Source organism: Podarcis erhardii (assembly GCF_964252035.2).
Source record: "Podarcis erhardii genome assembly, chromosome: 3".
NCBI lineage: Eukaryota > Metazoa > Chordata > Lepidosauria > Squamata > Lacertidae > Podarcis > Podarcis erhardii.
In genome coordinates this window covers 61,884,020-61,909,497 of record NC_138507.1, presented here as the reverse complement: position 1 = coordinate 61,909,497, position 25,478 = coordinate 61,884,020, and the positions used below count along the sequence as shown (strand labels likewise).

Below are 25,478 nucleotides of genomic sequence, written 5' to 3'. Positions count from 1 at the left end.
CGTGTATAAAAAAAATGTTTCGGAACATGCACACAGAAATGAAGACAGAATGGATTTACCAGTGAACACATGCGAAATTGATGCTGACCAGAAGTAGACTGATGGGTTCATTCCGAAGTACAGCAACAGTGGGCACACTCAGTTCCAAAAATTACAAAGTCATTTTAATCATGAGTCTTGTCAACTTTAGAATGTGTACAAAGTGCAAAGAGAATTCAAAACGTGGGGGGTTTTTTCTGGGGGGCGGCGGCTATTGGGTTGTTGTTTTTACAGTGGTACCTTGGTTCTCAAACGGAATCCATTTCGGAAGCCTGTTTGGCTTCCAAAACAATCGAAAACTGAGGTGCTGTTTCCCATTGGTTGCAAGAGCTTCTTGCACTCAGAGGAAGGCATGCCGCACCTTTGGGTTCCGAAAAATGTTTGAAAACAGAAGCATTTACTTCTGGGTTTTTGGCATTCGAGAACTGAAACATACGGCAGCAGAGGCGTTTGGGAACTGAGGTATCACGGTATTTTGATTATGTATTTTGTGGTTTTGATTTTCTGCTGTGAACCACCTTGAGACCTCTGGATATAAGGTAGTATAAACTCAATCAATCAATCAATCAATCAATCAATTCCAGGCATGCTAGAAATGAGTCAGCTCCAGATCGCTGTGCAGATTGCTGCATGTGTTTTTCTGTACTCCCCGTCTCCCTTGTGTAGGAGGGGTGGGAACAGAGATAATTTAGGAATATACCTGTAGTAACTCCTGTGGGTAGGTAGACAGAAAGAGAAGAGGGCATGTGACTACAGTTGTGTAGTAAAGGAGAAAAAGAGGAATGCAAGTGCTGTGATATACAGAAAGAGAGTGAGTGGAAAATGACAGTGAGCGGTTAACAAAGAAAGCAAAGGAGACAAAGGAGACTCTTTTCTAGTTTATTTTGTGCTGTTGAATTCATGCACTGGGGATTGAGCCTGCCTCTTCTCCTGCCATAAGTTTCATTTCTTGATCATGTTGGAGTGTGACACAGAGATGGCAGCTTGGAACTTGAATAAGGCTCTGTGGGTGTTCCATTGCCTTGTCAAGCTTAGATTTGGCGGGCCAGGGGACTACCAGTAGCATCTAGAAACATAGGCATGCACGTGTGTAGCCTGGTAGCCACTGGTGAGAAGGAGTTGCATGTAGGTGAGGGAGCAGGCTCCTGTTGCTGGTGGTGGGGGGAATGGAATTTTCTGCCTCTTCATGGCACCCAGCAGGGAAACCAAGCACTCTGCCAAAGGAGAACCTCCTGCCCCCCTCCCACTTCACACCTAGCAAATGCATGCAGCAGGCTGCTGTAGGTGGAATTCTCCAACCTCCCACCCCATTCCATCATCCATCTAACAGGTTGGTAAAGAAAAATGCAAGCTAGTACCTGTTTGCAAGGCTGTCCTATATACAGTGGTGCCTCGCAAGACGAAAAGAATCCGTTCCGCGATTCTCTTCGTCTAGCGGTTTTTTCATCTTGCAAAGCAAGCCCATTGACAGCTTAGCGGATTAGCGCTATTAGCAGTCTAGTGGCTTTTAGCGATCAGCTGTTAAGCGGCTTATCAGCGGCTTAGGAAAGGGGGGGAGCGGGGGAAAACGCGGGAATTCGCAAAAAATTTTCGTCTTGCGAAGCAACCCCATAGAGAAATTCGTTTTGCGAAGCGCCTTCAAAACGGAAAACCCTTTCGTCTAGCGGGTTTTCCGTCTTGCGAGGCGTTCGTCTTGCGGGGCGCCACTGTAGCCTCCTATTATATAATAGTATATGTTGCAGTATATATTAGACCCAGGAGATGGAACCTCAGGCTTGTGGGCCAAATGTGACATTGGGACTCTCTCCAGGTCTCAGCCACACCTAGCCACACACCTTTTTGCCTGGCCACATCCTTTGTCAGCCTTGCTTTGCACCTTCCTTGAATGGTTTTGCTTGGCTCGAATGTGTCTTTGAACTCTAATAATGATTCACGCTTGCCCGGATGGAGGATATAGAGGGGTATATGAGTGTGTGCAGAAACTATTGCATGGAGGTAAAAATTCCCATCTCTGTTGCTCTTCTCACTTTTTTAACCTTTGGTCTGTCATGGATGCTTAATTGAGATTCCTGCATTGCAGGAGGTTGGACTAGATGTTCCTTGGGGTCCCTTCCAAATCTGCAGTTCAATGTTTCTGTGAAAGGTTGACCGAAATGAAATAGGACCTTTGGGCTGAATGATGTTCCCCATCCCTGTGTTAGACCTTGCTAAATCTTGCACCAGCACTGAAAGACATACAAAGGTTAATTTCAAATCAGTGTGTCAGTGCATACAAAACTCTTTAATTAGTCAAAATCACTGTCTTATTGATGTGCATTTTTTCACCATTGCATTGTCTCCTTACAGCATCATTATTGTTCATCTCTAAAACATGTTTTCCCGACTTGAGCTGTTAATTTCTGACTCATAGGGATTAACTCCTGTTACATAAAACATTATTCTAGCCAGTGCATCCCAAGGTGCTACTTTATTTTCTGCTTTGTGCTTCAGGTTAGAATTGCTAGCTCTTGGCCGGAAGAATGCTTCTGTGTCTTTCATTTAATTAATTAACTTACTGCGCTTGTCTTACTTTTCCTCAACCATAACAATTCTCAAAATATTTTAATTACTATGTGATGAGGAGAATTTAAAGCAGCTGGATTTCTCAGAGGAAGTCGTGGACTGTAGGGAAATATGTCTATTTCTCTTATAATAAGTATTGGAATATAAAAGTGCTAGTTAACAGGTTAGAAAAATCAAACTAGTTCATGCGGTCTGGTGCCATTCATCTTCCCTTTTGCATAGGTTTTGGCTGGAGGAGCTCAGTAGTGCAGTTTAAAAGTGATAATGGAAACAGGAGGAGTCTTGTGGAAGCTTAGCAAAATCATGGAGGCCAAATGGGAGACTTTATTTAGACATTGGCTACATTATTTTATCTCTGAGCTGGAGTGAGAAACGAAAACACTTGTCTCACATACATAAAGGAGGTTGAACATTTCATTTGCCAGCAAGTCTCCCTCCTGGCTACTGACTGAGTTCTTGCGATGTCATGGATCATTCACGAGTATTCTCATGCTGGGCAGTCATAGAAATTTCAGACATGATGCAATTAACTGGCATCTGAGTGGAAGAGTAATTTTGGTTTACACACTGTGCTGGTGGAGAGGGAGGGGGGACCCATGTGAAGGCAATGGAACAAAGGAGTGGGGAGCACTTTTTTTTCACCTAAGGACTACATTCCCTTCTGGTAAACTTTCCAAAGGCCACATGCTCATGGTGGGTGGGGTCAGAAGGACGAGTGGATGGAGTAGCACCCACTTTGGACATTAGGTTGGTTTCTGAATGCACTCCCCCACTCGTCTCTGTTCTCCATCCAGACAATAAAGAAGCATTATGAGAGTTCAAGGGTGCATTCCAGCCATGCAAAAATATTGGGGGTGTGAAGCTGGGCCAGTGAGCTGTGTGGCCTAGGGAGAGAAGCTCCTGGGTCAGAAGTTCCCGATGGTTAACAGGGATCTGAGATAAAGAGGCGGTTGGTAGAGATCCTTTCCCAGGGTATAGGGGCTGAAGTAGGTGTCTGAGCTTTTAGTGCTAAAGCTGGGGTTAGTGGGTCAAGGATTTGTGCAAGGCTAACATCCATGAGGTGGTGGTGTGTGCAGCATCACAATATTTCATGTATTAGTTCCAAATTACCTGCCAGCCACTAGTTGCAGCCATTAAGGTAAAGGTAAAGGGACCCTGACCATTAGGTCCAGTCGTGACCGACTCTGGGGTTGCGGCGCTCATCTCGCTCTATTGGCCTAGGGAGCCGGCGTATAGCTTCTGGGTCACGTGGCCAGCATGACTGAGCCACTTCTGGCGAGCCAGAGCAGCGCACGGAAACGCCGTTTACCTTCCCGCCAAAGCGGTACCTATTTATCTACTTGCACTTTGATGTGCTTTCGAACTGCTAGGTTGGCAGGAGCAGGGACCGAGCAAAGGGAGCTCACCCTGTCGCTGGGATTCAAACCGCCAACCTTCTGATCGGCAAGTCCTAGGCTCTGTGGTTTAACCCACAGCGCCACCCGCGTCCCACTTGCAGCCGTTAGTTGTCACCAATTACTTTTATTAGCTGCCTTATTCAGAGGATAAGTGGCTATCATCACTCTCCACTGGTGGAAGGGACAGAGGGCTTTGTGTGAACTGTTGTTGTGCTTCACTGGAGTCCCTGTTGTGGTATGGTTGTTGTATTCATAGCTCTGTCTATCTTCTAATCTGAAAAGGTCAGTAGCTCTTTAAAGACAGAGCACACTTGTGTCCCACAGTTTGCTGGAGGTATGGCCCTTGCCTCCTAGCCTTAAAGGACAATTCTGCTTCTTCAGGAAATGTAAGAGATAAGGAGCACTTGCACGTGCAGCCAGCCTCCCTTGGTTGGTCCTATGGCATCTGCATGCCTGGCCCACTTTCTTGTTTACATGTGTAATTTGCCCCCTGGGTGTATGGGAAAAGGGGGCAGTTTTCAGCCAAGCAACAAATTGCACTGCAGTTTTAAATGCACTTGTCAGTGAGTAAAGGCTTTTACAATTGCACACGACAAAACAATGCAAATTGGCTCTCACTGTTTTACAAAGTTTTGACGTTGTCCAGAATGTACAGAAGTGAGTCTGTACCATGGTTGCTTGGCTGCAGACTCAAAGGCTTTACATACAAGGACATAGGGAATGCAAGAAGCAGAGCAACTCTTTCTAAATTCCAGTGATTCTTTTCTGATAGTGTCTTGCTTACCTTTGGGAGATGCTACATTCCAAGGCTTTTTCCTTTGACACTGTGAACCAGAATGTTGGTTACAAAACTATTCCTATTTTTGGATTTCCTGGAATTTGTGATGAAATGTAATGTTAAGGCTTTCTCTCTGTCTTGGAGTTCTTATAACATTCCGTTGCTTCTTAAAACACTTTTGTCCCCGTATTAATAGTGGATTGAGTGATTTCCAAACCCCATTTTAGCACAGAAATACCTGCTTCCCACAACATCTGCTGTTTGTAGTGGCTGAAAATCAGTTCCAGCATAATAATAACTACTAGTTATAGAATAAAAATGAGTGATTAATAAATTTCACTTTTAATTCTACTTGTTTCCCTTAAGTGAAGTCTCTGCCTGCTTGCCTCCACCCCCACCTCCACCCATCTGCAATGCATCATGTGTTGGATTAGCTAGGGGTTATTCAAATGTTTCTTTTGTCCCGTCCCCCCCCCGAACTATTTGGACAGGGTTTGTTCCTAAACAGATTAAAAGGACCTTCTTCTAGTGCTTGGAGTAGTGCCTAGTGAGGCTACACTGTAATAATAAGCTTTGATTATTGAGTCACTGGCATACAGAACATTTTTGTTGTCTTTGTTTAGGCTCAGAAAGCAAAAAGTGACACCATGGGGGCAGGGATATCTTTCAGATAAAAACTGTGTTACTGTGATTTTGGAATTCCCCCTGCAATATGTATTTTAGGTTTTTTTCTTCTTTCCCCCCTTGTGTGACTACTTCTTCACAGGAGGACAAACGTTGTTGGAACTGACCCTTGTCTTATATTGCTGAGAAATGGACTGATGTAGTAGGAGGCAGAGATGACTGATAGAATCATAATAGATTCACAAATTCCCATTATTGCGTGATAGCTGCATTTGTGTGGATAATGTAACATATGAACTTGCTCTACACGTGCTCAGTTTATTGTATGCTTATTGAATGTTTAAATTGGTTGCAATCTGATTGTAATTTGAAGGCCCCTTTACAGTACACATTTAACTTGGCTTTCTTTATGCTGCAAGGATAATAGCCCATTATCTACTTGCAATAACAGGAGCAGTTGAACAGGGCTTGCTGTATCGCAATGGGAGAGGTTACTTTTTTTCAGTCTATGAGCTGCATGGTTGCTTTGTGCAATATGGCACAACCTTGCAAATATTCAGTTTGTAATCTAGCACACTATCCTTGACCATGGCTTGGTTCTGTAGCACCAGAGTTGCCACATTCAAGTTTTGGGGGCAGTTGTAACACTGGCGTCTGCCTGGTGGGGCTGAATTGAGGAGTCATGCCCCACGTGGTGGCTGGGGTGAACATTGGGTTGCAGGCAGATTGCTGCTGGATTTGGCACCATGATCAGAGTCAGATCAGGCCCAGTGGGGCTGGCTTGGGATCCAGTGGATTCCTTCTAGAAGGCTGATGGAAGCCAGCAAAGCCAGACCAAGGGATACTTCTACTCTATCCAGCTCCCTGGTGCAAAGGGAGAATGTACTGCTCTGCCCATCAAAGGTTTTGAGCACATGCTAATCACAATTTAAACTTTTTGTTCTCACAGCATAAATCCTGGTGGGTAGTGTTCAAGGCCTGATATTGTGGGAAAGTACCAACAGTTGTTCTATAATCACTTATTTCATATCATAGTATAGCTCCTTTTTTTCCACCGTCATGATCAAAGATATTCTTTTTTTATAAAAAAAAATCCTACATTTGTAGTACAAGGGTAGGCTATGGACCTTTTTCAGAAGTCGAATGGAAATAAAACAAATGCATCCTAGGCAGGGAGGTGGCTTGAGGGCAGCAGGTTCTTCACCTTACTCAAAACAACCCCAGTGTGTATACAGTATGTATGGAGGATGGCATCACAAATTGAAATGAGCGTGTATAACTTAGGGGCTGTGTCTGCTTCAGCTGTTCTGCTTCCACCTACACAGATATTTGTTCTGTGCACACATTTAAGATTGCGTTCCTCCAGCTCATTTAGCTACACTTAGCTACCGTATGGCACTCCACCTTGTTTTATGTGTTCAGCACACTTGTTAATGATGGTATGTTAGAATCAAGACACCCGGAGAGCAGATGTGGAACACTGGAGGTTCTTTATATTTTCATTGAATAGTACTAGAATACATGTTTCAATCTTTAGCTGTGATCATCATACAGATTCATAATCCACTGTAGGTTATACTAACTTCAAAAGGGCACCACCTAACCCATGATCCAGCCAAAGTTAAGCACTTTCAGGCTGTAATTCTGTACTCACCAACCTGTGAGGAAGTCCCATTGAACTCAGTGGGATAATCAGAGGATTGCTGTGAACAAGGCCTACTGATTTCAGTCAGAGGGTAACACAGATGTTTAAATGTCTTTATTTGAAATCACATTCATTTTAACAGTGCTTAACTTTGGATGGATCGTGCTTCTTATGTACACATTGTAACCAAAGACTAAAATAACAAATGAATACGTAAGTGCCATATGTGAGTTCTTTAGTATTTTAGTAGTTGCACTAGTCTTCAGCTTTGTACATTCCATCTTTTCCAGTGTTCAGAAAGGAAGTATACACTAAACATTACCAAAGGCATCAGCATTGCAGCTCCATTGACAAAATGGGAAAGTGTACTACTAATAATGAGGCTGATCTTGTGACATAATGTAGCATGACCTTCTGTGGACTACAGTTTACTTCATCATATGCCTCACATTGATGTTACTCAGCAGGAATCCTGTGAATATTGATATTACACAGCAGGATTCCAATGCGGTGAGAGAACTGTAGAGCGTTAATTGTACAGTCATGATGTAGAACGGAAATGTGATTATTGTGAATGACATAAATGATGTTTTAAAAGGTTAATTTGATCTCATGCATTGGTCAATCAACTGCTCAACTGAAAAAGAACACCTGGATGAAAACAGGAAATGTATAAATTATGACATAGTTTCAAGTGCCGGTTTATTGCTTCTTTTCTTTCTGTTGCGTGTCTGTGTCATAACTCTGAAAGACTGCAAGGAATGCTGCAGCACTTGAGTGAGACTAATAAAAACATTTGAGCTTTCTGGACCATATTGGTAAAAGAATGCTGAGTACTTAACTAAGCCTGTTCATGCATTATATTCTGGGGAGAACACACAATCTGGCCTTAGTTTTGGGTGAAGTCTCACCCTTGTCCTCCCTTTCCCCCAATCTGTGGGGAGAAAAGAACTAGGCTGTACTATATTGAATGTGATATTAACCTAGCCATTTAATTTAATGCCCATATTTTTTCAGGGTACAAAAAGAGAGATAATCATTCAATATGTGCATGACCATGTATATGCACATCATGTTGAACCTGGAAGTATCATGGAAACGTCATAAAGAGGTCCCTGAAATATCACTAAAAGCGCAGAACGGGGTGTTTGTTGACTTTTTCAATGGGTTTCAATTATATGCAATTTCACTCTGTTAGGTTTCTTTTTACCCAGGCCGTTGGCCCTTAATTTGAAGGATTTTATATACTCGTGGCCTCTTTTGACAGGTGGAATGTGTTAGACCTGCCTTTTATATGTATTTTTAGGCTTTGTGTTTTTATGTTTTTATTCTGTTTTAGCTTTATACTGGTTTTATTCTTTGTAGTATTTTGTAGGTTTCTTTGAGTTACTTTGTTGGGGGGTGGGGTGGGGGAAATCAAACTGATAAGTGCAATTAATAATAATAGCAACAGCCCCTGACATGCATGTTTCTTCACAAATTCATGGGGGTTGAGCTATCAATGACTACTAGTCATGATGGCTATGCATTGCTTCCGCTGTCAGAGGAAGCTTGCCTCGGAAATGCTAGTTTCTTGGCATCACAAGTGGGAGGGTGCTGTCACACTCAGGTACTGCTTGGGGGCATCTGGCTTCACACTGTGGGAACAGAATGCTGGACTAATCCAGCAGAGGCCTTTGGTCTGATCCAGCAGGACTGTAATGTACATGATACAATGCTATATGCATGAAACTCTACATATAAGGGGCTGTGCCCCCTGCCCCACTCATAGAAGTTTCATTGCTGCACTTAAAGGAAGGTGAAAGAAGCAATTTTTACAAATTGCCTCTTTTTGCTGTAACTCTGGAGCCTATTTTTATTACAAAATTTATTACAAGGTTTCTGTAACACCCTTCATCAAAAATGGTCATAGGGTGGTGTACAACAAAATAGGGCAAAATAAAATTATGTTGTAAACAAGAACTCTCATAAAATGCCTAAATAACATAATCAGCAACCATGCAATTTAAAAATGACTCAGCCTATTAGTCTCTAAAAGCTGAACTAAAAGCTGAGGTTTTTATCGTTCATCTTAATGAATATAAGTTTGGGGCAAGATTGTTTCCTACAAAAGGAGCATTTTTAATCTGCAGACTTCAGATGGGCTTTTTGCAACTATGTACTCAAAGGAGTGTTTTCAAAGGAGGTCTCTGTAACCTCTAATGAGAGCTAATTGGCAGCTACAGCAAGCCACTATGAACTTTGACAGCTGTCAAGCGCATGACATCATTATGACATCACTAGCTGTCAAAGTTCATAGTGGCTTGCTGTAGCACTAGAATGCAAAAATAATAATGAAGCTACTCGTTTTTAATAAAGCTGTTTTGTAAAATAATAGGTTTTTTCTCTGAATTTAATGTTTGTATCCAACTAAGTTTACTTGGTGCAGACCCGTTTAAATTAGTGGACCTAAGTTAGCCATATTGATTGATTTCAGTGAGTGTACTCTGCATATCAATAACATTTGATACCCTGAACCTTTTGGCTATAACACTGAATGAATAAGAACTAAGTCACTGCAGTCACAAGCTGAAGCTATCAGGCACTACCAGTGAAAAATGAAAGCAAACCTGTTTATCATGTTTGTTTAATCTCATGTTACAAAGTTGGACAGCCTTCATGCAGAGTGTTAAGAATCTTAATTTGGGTGAGTCATATCCGCTTTCTGTATTGGATACGTAAGTGCAATTTAACATAACTTAATTACTAGTTAGATAATATTAGTCTAGTAGCATACATAATAACTCCTTGTTTGCCATGCTGGTAATTTCACACATGTGCTTCTCTTGCATGAATATAAATACTCAGCAAAGTTAATCTTGGTCACCTATACAACTGAATACAAGTCAGTTTACCGCAGTTCCTTGGGCCAAATCTAGCCTCTTGATGGTGGCATCTACCACTCTTCTCATGCTGCAAATACTCAAAGAGGCAGAGGAATGAGCTGCATTTGTGGCAATAGAACTTGGCAGCCAGCTTCCCCCACTCTTTACTGCTGGTGGGCCATTGCCCTGTCATCCTCCATTCCCTTGTCATAATGAGCTGCTCAAATGGCACTAAATACACACAATGCTTAAGGATATTGAGGTGACCAGCATGGTGCCTTCCAGGTCTTGTGAACTGCATTTCCCATCTTTCCCAATCATTGTCCCCACTGACTGGGGCTGATGGAAATTCTTAGCCTTTAGAACTTATATAAACTCCGTTCTAAAACAGCTGCATTGGTTGCCAGTTCATTTCCAGGCCAGATTTAAGGTGCTCGCAATTTAAGGTGTTTAAAGGTCTAAATGTCTCAGGCCCCAAATACCTGTCCCTATGGATCAGGGGTCCCCAAACTAAGGCCCGCGGGCTGGATAAGGCCCGCAGGACTCATTTATCTGGCCCGCGGCGACCTCCACCGCCCGCTTTTACCAGCACTGCACTGCGTGGCTGCCCACTTCCGGGTCAGAGGAGCACCAGAAATAGCTTGTGCGCATGCACAAGCATTATTTCTGGTGCACATCCGGGTTGGAGGAGGCCCGTGCACATGTGCACAAGCTATTTCCGGAAATAGCGTGTGCGCATGCATATGGGCACTTGCTCCCCCACCCTCTGGCCTGCCGCATGATCGGCGCTGGCAGTAAGTTTGCTGACCCCTGCTATAGATCCTCTCATATGTTACCGTCAGCAGGAAGACTCTCTTGGTAGTCTCATCACCCTTAGAAGATGGGAGAGAGATGGGCCAGAAGAGGAGATTCCCTGTGGTGACTCCTAAGCTGTGAAATCCTTCCCCACAGAGGCACAACTGGCGCCTTCACTATTCATCTTTCTGTGAATACTGAAGATGCACTTCTGGCCTTTGACACCTGAGATGTGTGTTTTCAGGACCCAACCTATTCCTGTGAATAATTTAACAGTTTTTAATACTGAATTTTAGTTTGTTCTAATTCTCCCTGGGACCTACCTGCTTGTGAAGAGCAGTTAATAAACAGTAGTAGTAGTAGTAATAGTAGTAATATAGATGCAAATGAAAGGAACGACTAATTAAAAAGCCAGTAGCTGAGACTCCAAATGAATCTTAAAAGAAAAGAACAGATAAAGAAATGACTGATTAAAAATCTGGTAGCTGGAAAACAGTTCAGTATTACTTTTCTAGTTCATACTGGAAAGTCAAAAGAGCAAAATCACCACAAGTACAGAAAAATAACACAGAAAATAACATAAAAAATTGGAAGAATCTACTTTCACTGCAACAATTTTGCCCTGGAAATGTAGCCTATGGCCTTGTGTTGTGGAGAAATCTCAACTTGCTTCTACATGTCTGATTTTACTGAGAACATTTCCCAGGGAAGGAAGAATAGGATGTGCATCAGTGTTGAAGACATTTTTGTTTCAGCAATTTTTTCTAACAGGATGAAAAGTCTCTAGGTGATCGTTTTGTATTGTTTTTAAACTTGTATATAGTTGTGTTTTGTACTGTTTTTTTAAAAAATTATAATTGCTTTTATTATATGTTTCTAAATCACTTTGAAATATGTATAAAAGGTGAGTCAGTAACCGGCCAATCAATAATAATAATAATAATAATAATAATTTAGGCAAGCCTTGGAATCCATCCTTTTAGAAAAGCACTGAGTTCCTTAGACACTAACAGGAAACCAGACATTACAATCCTAAGTACAAAGTTAGTACCTTGTTTTCTACCATTGACAAACCACAGTCAAGATAGTTGTCTGAAATATTGATGGGCTGAATTGTAGCACTCTTACCTCACATTCAGATTCCCAAATCATTTTTTCTCTTGGGAAAACTCAACTCCTTCAGTAAAAGCTAACCCCCCCCCCAAGCTACCTCATCTGAATAACAAAGACTAATGAACTGAAACATAGGAGCACTTGTTTGGCTCCAATAAGCAGGCAGCAGGCTTCCAGTGAGTGCTCCTCTCAGTAAAGATAGCTACTGTATTGTGTTTGCCTTTGTGGGAAGGAAGGGGAAGTAACTGCCCCTCCCCTAGCACTCTTAACACCCAAAAGTAACAGGTAGCCAATGGGCTTTGAGAATTCTAAATGCAGGGGTTGGACAGGGACAAACAGACCCAGGTAGCTACACTCACATGGTGAAACCCTGTTGCCTTGTTATCTGGTTGCTTCAATTCAAGTCGATTTTTAATTTTGAGAACAAATCAAACTGAGTGATGCAGTCACCTTTAATGGTATTTCTGCTTCCCATGACCCTCCAGCAATAATCTCATACTGGTGGAACTGCTCCTGTGTGATTTGATCAGTTTATTATTGCTTTCCTACCCCTGATGAATATTTCACATACATGCTAGGTTTATAAGAAACTTCAGCACTTCCTGAGCTAGTAGGTGGTAGTTGCAATTATCATATGCATACCAGTAATACCATGACTAAATCTTGTTGCAGTGCTCATAGATATAATCTGAAGTGCCTTATAACCTTTAAGCACTGATTCCTAGAGTGATGCAAAGAGCACAAAGGCACTTATTGAAAGACTTCTTACAAGCATTCTTAACTCTGGATCTCATTGGGCTTTAAACAAAAATAAACCTCACTGATATTGCCAATTGCCCAAGCCAAACATGTGAAGCATCCTCTGTGGGTTCCCCCTTTTTAATTTCTTCTTCATGCTCATGTCTGTATTTCACTGACTTTCTTGTTTTTATTGTTATTTGTATTGCTCAGCTGAGTTTTCTCATAACAAAGGTTTTATTTGTTAATAAATAAAAGAGATATTGTAGTCTGGTTGGATAATTCCAATGATACTGTGGACCAGTCTTACAGTTCTCAGTGTTCTTTCTTAAGTATTTGTACTATACATAAGCGGTTTGTTTAAAATAAAAACCAACCTGAACGCTTCTGTAGATAAACTTCTAGGAATGGGATTTATAACCCCCACCCCCTGAGAAGTATATCTTTTTCATAGTCGGTATATCTGATAGGCCATGTGAAGGTCTGGTATTTAGGTTTGTTAATCATTGCTCACATTTGACCTTGTGAAGTATGTAGAGCCCAGTAGGCAGTGAATTAGGCAAGCTGTTTAGTATCTCATTTCTTTCTGTTTCAGGTGTAGTTGTTTCAACTCTAGACATCACTATGATTGATAAAGCTGTTGCCTGTTTGTTTTAATGATGGGTGTTGGTGGAAATGGAACTTAATAGACATACAGCTGTTACTTTTGTCTTCCTGTCTCTATCTATTCTGCTCTTTTATCAGACCGTTTGATGTGCTTGGTATACCACAAATGGGTAACAGATTTATTGTGTTTGCTAAAAGACTACAGTGAAAAGAAATGCATCATTAGCCCCCTTTCAGTTTCAAGGGGCTAATGTTCTGCTAATCACCTTTCACCACAGAGCCCAGCTAGAGGGAAAGTGAAGAAATATTTGATTGTATTAGCATGAGAAGCTGTCCTATCAGTACTACCAGAAAATCCATGATGTAGCTCAATTGGAAATTGGTCTGGCTCATTTATAGATCCAGTTCATTTGTCCTGTATGAAATTAAATGAAATCCCTTAGGAGGCAAACAGGAGTGTATAGTTAAATGGGAAGTAATCATTTGGTTCTTGGGCTGCTTACATGGCAAAGAACAATGAGAGCACTTCAACTTTGGTAATTCACCTTAGTGATTAATAGTATTGATTTAAGCTAAGTGCAAAGTTTGTCATAGTGGGTGTTCACCCTTCTTACTACAGCGCTTATCATATTATAATATGATAGAAAACAGTGGCCATCGGTGCATAGAATTGGGCTGTAAGCTTTATGTTCTGAAATCCATTCAAGGCATATTTAAGAACATAAGTCCCCAGACCAAAGGCCTATCTAGTCCAGCATCCTGTTCTCACAGTGGCCAATCACTGGCTACCAGTGGCCAACCAGTATGGGAAATCCACAAGCAGGACATGAATGCAACAGCCCCGTCCCCACTTGTATTCTCCAACAAGTAGCATGCAGAGGCATACTGCCTCCAATACTGGAAGTGGTATACAACTGGCAGGGCTAGTAGCCATTGATAGCTTGCTCCTCCATGAATTTGTTTTGTACCCCTACAGTTTGTGGTAGTGAGTTCCATAATTTAATGATTTTTATTTATTTATTTATTTTGCTGTGAAGTACATCCTCTCATCTGAGAGAACTTGAGGGAATTTATGTGATCTTCCTCAGAGTTTTTATTTACAAGACTGCTGTAAAAACAAAACACAGAATTATTCATGATTGTGGTGCTATCTCCTAAGAGACGTGGGCTGCTATCTCATGAACATCTACCTACAAATAATCTTCACTGGGCCCGCTGTAACTTAATTCTGAGTAAAGATGCATAGAATTGTTCACAGTGTCTATACAAAAGACTAAAACCTTAAGCCAGAATGAAGCCAGTCTCCTTGTTTCTTATAACCTACCCCTTCCTGTCACAGAACCCCATGGTGGTTAAAATTGAAAAAATACATCATTTAAAGCAGAACGCTACAAAAGGCAACAGAAAATAATAATCAACCTGCAGTGAAGGAATATTTTGCCCAGTGTGGGGTTTGAACCACAACTCTGAGATTAAGGGTCTTATGCTCTACCAACTGTTATACTCCAGGCTCTTGCTGTTACCTTAGTTATTATTTATTTATTTATTTATTATTTCAACAACTTAAATACTGCTTAACACCTTAGTCTGTGCATGGTGTAAAGTCAGGTTTAAAAGACACTACAAAGATAAAACCAGTTAAAACTAACTAGAAAAATAAGAAAACGTACTTAAATGCCCGATGAAATAGGATTTCACTAGGTGAAGTTCAACAGGGAGAGGGTCTACCTGATCTCAGTTGGGAGGCAGTTCCACAGAATTGGGCCCACAATACTGAATGCATGGCTCTTGGTGGATACAAGCTGTGCTTACAAATGAACATAAAGTTTAGGTTATATGAGGTTTTTAAAATTAACCCATTCATTAAATTTGCGTATGGTTAAAAACAATATTTCAGAAGCAAGAAATATAGTTTTCAAATTATGTGTTCATGTTTTGTGTCAGATCATCCTAGAAGATCCATCCTATGTGGGAGAACAGGGGAGATGCCTCTTAGTGTTTGCCATCTGCAGTTTTTATAAGCCCTGGCATTAAAAAGGTATAAATGTTCTACTGACTGGTTATTAGGGTGCACTCTTCAGTCAATTAAATGTTTGAGGGTTGTTTTTTAAAAATAATTACTTAATCTAACAAGTATTACTAACGGCACTTTACTTTCTACTCTTGAATTGTCAGTAGAAGTGTCTCTAACTTTATAGATAGAAATAGTGTTGAAAACAAAATATTACTCTATTTTTAACAACTGAAAATATCCATTTGCTTATTAGATTCTGAGAAACTCTTTACAGATTCTCCCCCACTTTTTTCCTTTGAAAAATCAGCACAATTTACTGAATGGTTAGGGGAAGGAAGTGTTGTGGGTGAGAAAGGCAGATGGCATGTTCACGAGAAAAGACACGTCTTCTATGTTGCCTTTTTATGATGCTGTAGGAGCAGAAGGTTGCTTGCTTTAATAATAACGCAAAGCTAGCTACGTTACTAAGGAGAATTATGGCACTGAGGCATATGCAGTAAATGTTAACCTACAGTACAGGTTTGTGGTAGATAGCCTACCCAGAGACAACACCTTTCACTATTTTAAAACCAACCAGTCCTGTAACGTGAGTGTGGCCACACAAGAGAATCCAAGATACTTCTAATGATGTTCTTTGTGAATTCACCTCTGGTGAAGCTGATAGACTGACAGGAGTGCAGCTAGAGAGACCACTTATGCCTTGCCCAAAAGGAGAACACGTATCACGAAAAAAGCAAATGCAGATTTAGAAGTAATTACTATAATGTAAAGAGAAAGACAATACATATGGTATAAGAACACAAGGAGAGCCTGCTGGATCAGGCCAGTAGCCCATTTGGTCCATCATTCTGTCCTCACAGTGGCCAACCAGATGTCCATGGGAAGCCCAGAAGCAGGACTCAAGCATAAGAACACTCTTCCTCCTGTAGTTTTCAACAACTGGTATTCAGAAACTATTGTGGAGGCAGAAGTAGGAAGACTACTATCTATAGCAGGGGTCAGCAACCTTTTTAAACTGTAGGCCAGTCCACTGTCCCTCAGACCATGTGGTGGGCCAGACTATATTTTGGGGAAAAATATGAATGAATTCCTATGCCCCACAAATACCCAGAGATGCATATTTTATTTTATTTTAAAAAAGGACACATTCTACTCATGTAAAAACATGCTGATTCCCGGACCGTCTGCGGGCCAGATTGAGAAGGCGATTGGGCTGCATCTGGCCCCCGGGTCTTAGGTTGCCTACCTCTGATCTATAGTTACTTTCTCTGATAAAAGATACCTCTGGATTAGTTTGTTGCTTTTGAGATGTGGAATCTTGCATTTAATTCAGCTTTCTGAAATTTATGTAACTATGAGGGATTAGCTGGATGACAAGGAGTGGTGGCAGACACCAGCCAGGGAACTCCCAAGGGACACCCCAGAGGAGGAAGACTCAAAGCCAGAAGATTGGTGGTGGGACACTGACAAGAGGTCAGAGGGCAAGGAGTGGAGGGAGTTATTGGGTGCTGAAGAGGCAATGGGATTTAGTGAGCAAGAAGAGCCTGTGACAGGGAGTAGTTCAGACTCAGAGGCTGAAGCAGAGAAGGGGTGCCTAGAGGCTGCAGAATAATCCCAGGAGTCTGTCTCCCAGGTGTTGTAAACCGCAACAAGCTCCCCTCACCCCTTGTATCAAGGCCATACGGGATGATGCATAGAGTGGAGCAGAGATTAAAGGTACCCCTACAGCAGTTTGAGACTGCTTTGGAAACATCTGGCAGAGGAGGGGCCTTAGAGGGGGTTGAAGGCAGGGACCATCAGTCCTGGCCACTGCTCCATAGGGGCAGTACTTGCTGGGAAGTGTTGCTGAGTTGTATGCTATTTCTTTTAATAGTTAACTTCACTGACAAACTCTGCTTCTTGCTTTCTGACCTGCTCTTGGCTCCAGCCCTGACAGCAGCTCTTCATAAATAAGTTGTAAACATACAAATCATGACTCTAAAGTGATGAATATGTATCCTTATCATTTACTATTACTCCTACATATTGCTTGCAATTTACACTGTATGGCTGGTGTAAATTATCAGATCACCAAAGGAGAGGATGGCTAAAGGGTTCCAGAGTTCTAGGATGTTTAATTTATAAATATCTAATCCAAGAAACATTTCAGTTCTCTAGGATGAGAACCTGCATGTAACCAATCACAAAAATGTTCTGGGAAAGGGGAAAAAATTGTATATTGGTATATCAGTCTGTGTTCTGGTAAATTTTGAAACTCATTGCAAGTTATTCAAAGGCAGACAAGTTTTTCTGAAATATGATTTTCCTCTATCATTGATCTTTCCCTGTAATGTGAAATTGCACAGAGTGTTCGTTCTAAGGTTTTACTCTTTTTTCATGCATCGGAAGGATGATGCCCAGGAAGCCAGGCCAGTTCTGTATGTGAACTGTCTGCACACCTTATGGCATGTCCCAGAATCTTCTTTAATGCACAGGGTTCTTTGGTAGATGAGGTGATGTGGAACGACTTTTAAAGAAAATGATTTGACTTTATTTTATGTGGAAGCATTATGTGGAATCTGGTAGACCATGGAGTGAAATACTGTGAACAGCCAGGAATCTAATGGCTCTGTTAACGGAAAGTTATAAAAGCCGCATAATGCTTCCCTGTTGTATGAGAACACTTTAAAGGTGGAACCCATAAACGCAAAATATTTGAATTGTCCATAGCTCACAGATGTGCTGCCAGTGCTGCAATGAGGAACCACTACTAGAAGAGTCCTCAAGAATCAATTATTTATTTATTTCAAAGAGGAAATCCCTTCTCTTCTGCCATTTCCCCTTAAAGTACAGCCTTGTTGGAACAAAAGCTTAGATCTGTTGTTCCATAGCAAAAAAAATGTTGCAAGTTCTTTTTCATTTCATCACTGTAGTTCATTTTCTAGTTACTGGTTTTGGAATTGGCTTTAAAAGCAACTTCTGTTCTCCAGGACAGCAGCTACCTTTGATGGTTGCTGAGAAAAGCCATCAGGTTAATTGAAAATATATTTGCAGGGCTGGAATTTTAAAACTAAGACTGACAAGCATATCTTTTGCTCTTCCTTGCAGATATTGCAGTGGTGGAGATGAGTGACGCTTTCCGCCAGCCCTCCCTCTTCTATCACCTGGGAGTCCGAGAGAGTTTCAGCATGGCCAACAATATTATCCTCTACTGTGATACAAATGCAGACTCTCTGCAGTCATTGAAGGTAAGTGATGCTCTTGTAGCCTGAAAAGATTGAAGTGGGAGGGGACCTGAGAATTTCAGAGAAATGTCTTATTGCATTGAGCTAAAGTCCTCAATTCTCAGTTTTATTTGTCGTCATAATTTCTGGAAAGGAAAACACAATCAGATGCCAAACATACAGGGTCAGTGTGGTGTGGTAGTTAGAGTGCCGGACTAGGACCTGGGAGACCAGGTTTCAAATCCCTATTTGGCCATGAAGCTCACTGGGTGACCTTGGGCCAGTCACTGCCTCTCGGCTTAGCCTACCTCACAGGGTAGAGATTTACAAATAAAAAATACTATGCTAAGGGAACCACAAAATGTCTTTCCACTTACTCTTGCTTGCTGTCAAACTGCTTCAAAGCTCAGTGTGAAAGAAACCTGGGACAGAGGTTTTGGAAATCGCAGTAAACACCCAAAAAGTATTCCACGTCTACTTCACTCCACCGTGACTAATTTTCCTGTTGCATTAAAGTAATGTTTTAAAATTATTGTATTCCTCCTCCGCCTGTCCGCTCACCTGCCCCGCTCTTTTTGCCCGCATTGATTCCCTGTTGCTCTTTGCCCCTTAAATGTTCAAAGAGCAGTGCGGCAAGAACTGACGGGTGGGACATGTTGAAGAACAAATTAAAAAATGAAATTAAGTAACCCACAGAGACTCTAGTTCAGACATACCCACAGAGTTGGAAGGAACCCAGTATGTCATTCCTGTGACAGGATATCCTAAAGCATCCAAGACGGATGCCCATCCAGTATATGCTGGTAAATTCAAGGGAGAAAATAGCAGTACTTCCCTAGGCAGAACAATTCATTGTTGCACTGTAATTAGAGTTAGGGAGTTTTTCCTAGTATCAACCTCATCGTACTACCCTAGCGAATTAAAACTACAGAACCATGGAGGGTAAGCCTGGGTGTGATGAGAGTGCTTGTACTATCTGAGCCCATGGGGGTCTGATCCTGCACAATGCATTCCACATTAGCCTTACTACAGTAGTTGACTTAATTTGACAGCGTATGGCATTCAGTTCTTGGAATTGCAGGAAGTAATGACTGAGACACTGCTTTTACTACCCCACAGCTGGTTCTCCCATTCCACCCCCTCCCCGCACCCCACAACTGGTCTCACTTCCTGTTTCAGAAACCTGTGGGCAAAAAACAAAACTGAAACAGCAGCTGATGCAAATATATGTAAACATACATACACCTTGTGATATATAGGAGCATCAAACACAGAATTGAATCAGTATGGGATTCTGAGGTGTATTAGGCTGCCGGTAAAGATTTGACTTTCTGAAAAGGACTTTGGGGCTTGGTTGTGTTGGAATTATTACTGTGGTGTTTGTGGGTGGGTGTGAGGAGGGGGATTGTTGGTTGTTATGAGTGGGTTTTCCTTGTTGATTTTTCTGTACAGTCATACCTCGGGTTGAATACGCTTCGAGTTGAGCGCGTTCGAGTTGCGCTCCTTGGCAACCCGGAAGTAACGGAGCGCGTTATTCCGGGTTTTGCCACATGTGCAGATGCTCAAAATGATGTCACGCGCATGCGCAGAAGCGGCAAAAAGCGACGCGTGTGTGCGCAGACGTGCCGTTGCTACTTACGTTTACTTCTAGATGCGAACGGGGCTCCGGAACGGATCCCGTTCGTATCTAGAGGTACCACTGTATTTGAAATATTACTTCTGTATTTTGGTTTGTTAGCTGTCTTGATTTGTCTGGGAAGTAGGTGGGATAGAACTGTTTAAATAAAAGTGAACGAAATCAGTTCTAACCACAACTCCTCCCTCTGCACAAGCATACACCTTATCTTACTTCAGGCCTACAAATGCTAAGCTGTTTGGACTTTCGAACAGATGAAGTTATGTAGCTAACCTGTGGTTTCCTCACATCCCTTCTATTGTGTCATTCAGAAATAGTGTGGAGCATCTGGATGTTTTTAAGTCCTTCCCTTGCAGTCAATTCAAAGGCGTGTCCATGGCAACTGACAGCACAGCAAGATATTCATAATGATAACTGATGAATATGAGTTCCCAATAATAGCAACTAGTATTTAATATATTGGATAAAAATAGTTGTCAAGTAGCTGTGCCGGCGCAAATCTTCAGAATGGACATTGTAATGGATTTATTAACAAATAACCTTGGTTGGCATATTGTTGCAAATTCAACTGCTATCTTGCTAACAGGAATTGGTAACATTTGCCCAGTTTTGTATCTAAGGTTGCCACAATTCTTTACTCCTGCACCTTCAACAACAGTCTGACATGTAGCATTATTAATCAGACCGATCAATCGAACTACTTCTTAATGCCAAAAAAGGCTTCTGAATGGTTTATAAAATTACATTACATAACATGGTTAAAATGTACAGCATTTAAAATGTAGAGTAAGACCATTCCATGAAAACAGCACGGCAGTTAAAACAGGAGACTTAGGTCAAGAGAATGCCTTTGTAAACAGGTGTGCCTTCAAAAAACAGTGGAATGCCAGTACAGATGGGGCTCTCATATTTCGGATGCTGGTGCTAACATCGAAAAAGCCTGCCTTCAAGTCACCACCAGTCCATAAATCAGAATGGTGAATCTTTTCCTGTCCCTTTTATCTTCATGTTAGGGAAAGTGTCCGTTTTTAATCTCTGTGGTCCAGGCTGCTGTTAAAGGCACAAGAGAAGGTTCAGTAACTGTATCTGTATCTCTTGCATTCAATACAAAGGGGATTTCTCCCTAGGCAATGGAATCCCATAAAATAAATGCAAAATTCCAAGGACAAGCATAATGGCATTCAGGTCCAAAGTTCTGTATTAGTTATCATCTGCAATTTATACAATTGATATCTATATTTTTTTCTTTATAGGAAATTATTTGCCAGAAGAATAATGTAAGTATATTTTTCAAAAATAGTAAATTGTGTTATGAATTGCCCTGTGACTTAGCTGAAGGTTTAAAAGTATGCCACTCAGTTTTCTCTGATACACCTATTCCATATATCTCTGTTACTCAGGTCAAAATGCCTGAATTTCCAGCAGCAAATACTAGAAATCACATTAATTAACCTGTTGCTAGTGCCATGTTTACCATTTCATATTGTCTTTACCAGGTTTTCTACAATTTGTCTCTTTTCCCTTCACACAAGCAAACTTCCTTGATTCTTACCCCCATGCATTCCCTTCTCCCATTCCTACTCTTATTTCTTCCCTTTGGCTTGATTTTAAGCAAGTTGCTTTCCTGTTCCTGCTTTTGGAAACTATGTACAGATAGATAAGCTTCCTGCTTTTACAAATGCCCAGGACTGATAAACTGCATTTAGCCCACAATTCCCATACAACATCCTCGTGACACAAGGAAAGCTCTCATGATCAGACTAGAGGCTCATATAGTCTAGCATTTGGTTTCTTATGGTTGTAATCCAAACATCAGATGCTTCCAGGAAGCCACAAGCAGGTTGTTGCCATTTGTCCCTCAACTTCTGAGATTCAGAGGTGGACCTCTAACTATACAACTGTTGACTGCTCACCTAGCCTAAGGCTTGTCTTGTGTCTTTTTAGGATTCAGCAATTTGTTGTTGGAGCAGAATGTGGAAAGTCAAGTTAATTTGGGGACGTGGCAGAAGAATTGCTGGCAGGCTGCTTTAAAATAGTGCACAAAACCATATAGGATTGTGGAGAGTGGTTCTACTTTCAATGAGAAGAGTGGTGAAAAGGGGGTTATAGCAATGACAATTTTAATCTGTTTTAATATTTTAACCTTTGTATGTTTGTAAGCATGGTTGTTAACTTTTATTGTTTTACCTTTCTGTAAACCACTTTGGGGTTTTTTGTTTTTACAGTTGAGTGGTGTATAAATTTTATCAATCAAACAAACAACAACAGGGAAACATTTGTTCCTCAGCTTTTCAGAATAACCATTTGTCAGCTGAATATGGTTTTCTTTCATATTTGCCTCAAACTGTTGGAACTTATTAGGAGGAAGGAAGCTGGCCTTGTGGGTTTTCTCCTTTGTTTGGCATCACAATTATCTAAACTGTTCCGTTTGTCAGATGGAACAGTCCTCCTTCTCCTCCCCTTGTGTGATGTTCAGGGGGATCTCTCAACCCCCGCACCTAGCCAGTATTGGGGAGAAAGGGAGGGGAGCCCCGTTGTGTGAGGAGCAGTCCTTCTACAAGAATTTGACTGGTGGGAATCATTGGGTGAGTGCATTCCCAAAACACTTTATAGACAGCTGCAATCATGCAAAGGAGGAACAGTAGGGAAGATGGACAGGATATTTTTGTTTTTATTCTATATATTTTGTGGCTACATCAGGAACCGGAAATGTGTTTCAAAGAGATTATATTTTAGAAACAAGACACAGGAGGCTTCTGGATGTTTCCATTATGCAGACAGGTCTTTCGATATTGAAGTGTTTTGTGCTGTTGACACCTTAATATGCTCTATCTCGCATTAACAGGTTAAACTGGTATCCTCTGGACGCCTGTCATAAATCTCTATAATGCAAAGTAGGGTAACCTGCCATATTCATATGTTGCTCCCAGAGATGACGGTAGTTGGGGTTCTTGGGGTTCAACAATAGCTAGAAGAGCATAGGTTCCCCATTCATGTTTTTGAGGGGATCAGTTGTTGAGCTTTTTTTTTAGGGAGGAAAGTCCCATTTTTTTGGGGGGGGGGTACAACTCAAATTTGTTGAGCTGTTTTTATGGAGGAAAATGTCAACATTGAGTAAAGGGGTAAGGGAAAAATCGCTCAGCCAAAAATCGCTAAGGAAACAATCTGCCTCACAGATTGTTCCACTGATCATGCAAAAATGGAGGCCGTGGTGAGGGGCTGGGGCAGGATGCTCTTATGCCAACGCAAAGTAAAAGGAGCCCACAATCGACTGGAACCTGCCGGGGATCAACCTATCGATTCCGATTGACCTGTTGGACACCCCTCCCCTAGTGGAAAGCTGTTCAAGGGTCACATTTTAGACATGCAAGCATGCACCTTTAAAACACATACACCCAGAGCGATTTCCTGTGGAAACAAAGTCATGTTTTAATTCTTAGTAATTCCACTCAGGTTTCACCTCCTTGAGAGTTTTTTTTAAATAAAAAAAACAAGGTTTATAGTTTAAATTTTTAAAAAGCTCTTCAGCAGCCTTTATCATGACTGTGCAAAAGGCACCAAGGACTCAGCAAACCCAGCAGAAGGCTGCAAATAAGGTCAGCACACAGCTGAACTGCAAGCAATGCAGTTATTTGAAGCCTCAAACTTCAAAATGCAATCACATCCTGAATATTGCATGCATGAAATTGCATAATGTATGGACTGCTGTTTTCATATTTGCAAGAAACGCAAGTCTGCTTAGGACTGTGCCCCTTCTGTTTTGATTTTCATGCAGCAGATATTTGTAATTTCACCACATCAAAGCTCTTAACCCTCTTAGCAACTCCCTGATGAAGAGCTAATGGCTGGAAGGGGATCCAGAGGGCTATATGAAATACAAGTGTGGGTGAGGTTCCTTACCCCTAGCTTATCACACTCAAAACAATTGTGAGAATTGCTCCACTAATGAAAGATGAGAAAGTTTGTCAACATTTCAATATCCTGCAAATGTGTGTTGGTCTTATCCCTATTAGATAGCAAGCTATCTATTTTTCTCCTTGTAAAAGTGGAGTCTCTGCTGTATATTTGTATTAATCACAATATTAGCACATGTTGACTTGATCGCTGAAAATTATGTGAGAAATGGGCTTAATAGTATGCTCTAAATTTTGCCATCTGTTACAACTGTTTGAAAGGAAAACCCTGCAGAGAAGTACTTTCAACAATAAGTCTTACGCAATACAGTTATTATGGATGGTCTCTGAAAGAGACACATCAAGGGCTGTAGAAAGAAGAACTGATTCATCACCGACTCATCACCACAATAATATTGGCAATTTCGCTATCACACTAACCAAGCATAAGTACTGGATGACGTAATAATGAATGCTGTGAGATTACCACCTTGTTGTGGTGTAGTGGTGACAGGCTCAATAATGAACGTGTCATAGCTTCTCCAGAGCTGGCAGGATCTTTATATAGAGGGAATATAGATAATACAACTGCTAGCTTTTTTATTTGGAAATAAGTCCCAATGTGGCTTAAGGAAACAGGACTTTCTAATTCCAGTCTTTTGCTCTAAGTTCTCATTTAGGGTTGTTCGTATTTCAGTAACAGAAACTAGATATCTTCTGAGATTTCCCTGTAACGTTCCCTACAGCAGTATAACACTGATAAGGACACCACTGGAGATATACTAAGAAACTGATCTTACTCTGCTTGAGCTCTCTGACACCGAAATGAAGTTTCAACCATAATTTCTAAAATGTGAAAGCTCACAGTGTAGATGGGGGCACAGAGGGGCACATGCAAGCCCCACCCAACATCCCCCTCAGTTCCTGGCCTTCCCTTTGTTATATGAAGGTGTGCAGGGGGCTTCTTTGAGTAGAAGCCCCTATAGGCCTTCCACACACAACATAGAGATGGTTGGGAATTGAGGACATAGGAAGGTTGAGGGCAGTGCTTGCATCAGTACCTGTGCTGCCCCCAATTCACAGATACAGAAGTTTGCCTGAATACTCAAAACACCTGAACATGGCATTAACATCCATTGTAAATAACCTACCACGTGGACCTACTTCTTCAGTCAGTCATTAGAAGCCCACCTTTCTTGCCATCTGAAGTGTCATGGGTGATACAAGGTAGGGCTGTTTGAGTAGTTGTAAGTTGACTGAGAAATTCCCTCCTGAGGGAGGTACATTGAGCTTCATCGTTACTAGGGAGGAGACAACTACTAAAAACATGCCGTATTTTTCTGTGTATAAGACTCCTTATGTGGGGGAGGAAGGGAAAGGAGATTGTTAGCCGCTTTGAGACTCCTTAGTGTAGTGATAAAGCGGGATATCAAATCCAAACTCTTATTCTTCTTCCCCCATGTATAAGACACCCCCTGTTTTGGGGGACTCCAAATTAAGAAAACACCCTTCAGCACTACCCATGTATACAACGAGCCCCAATTTTAAACCAAATGTTTTGGTTAAAAAAC

At 41.4% G+C, this 25,478-nt stretch overlaps 1 protein-coding gene across 4 annotated transcripts in view; it reads left to right on the top strand.

The window, feature by feature from the left end:
• The window catches only part of MAP3K5 (mitogen-activated protein kinase kinase kinase 5), a 91,043-nt gene that overhangs the window by 7,468 nt on the left and 58,097 nt on the right, over positions 1 to 25,478 (top strand). For all 4 annotated transcript variants that reach the window (XR_014154812.1, XR_014154813.1, XM_081855248.1 and 1 more), the window contains exons 2-3: positions 18,263 to 18,402; positions 21,268 to 21,291. Coding sequence is in view for 2 of the 4 variants with exons in the window: in XM_081855248.1 (XP_081711374.1) it covers positions 18,263 to 18,402; positions 21,268 to 21,291 (164 nt within the window). In the remaining 2 variants the exon portion in view is untranslated. The remainder of the gene's footprint in view (positions 1 to 18,262; positions 18,403 to 21,267; positions 21,292 to 25,478) is intronic.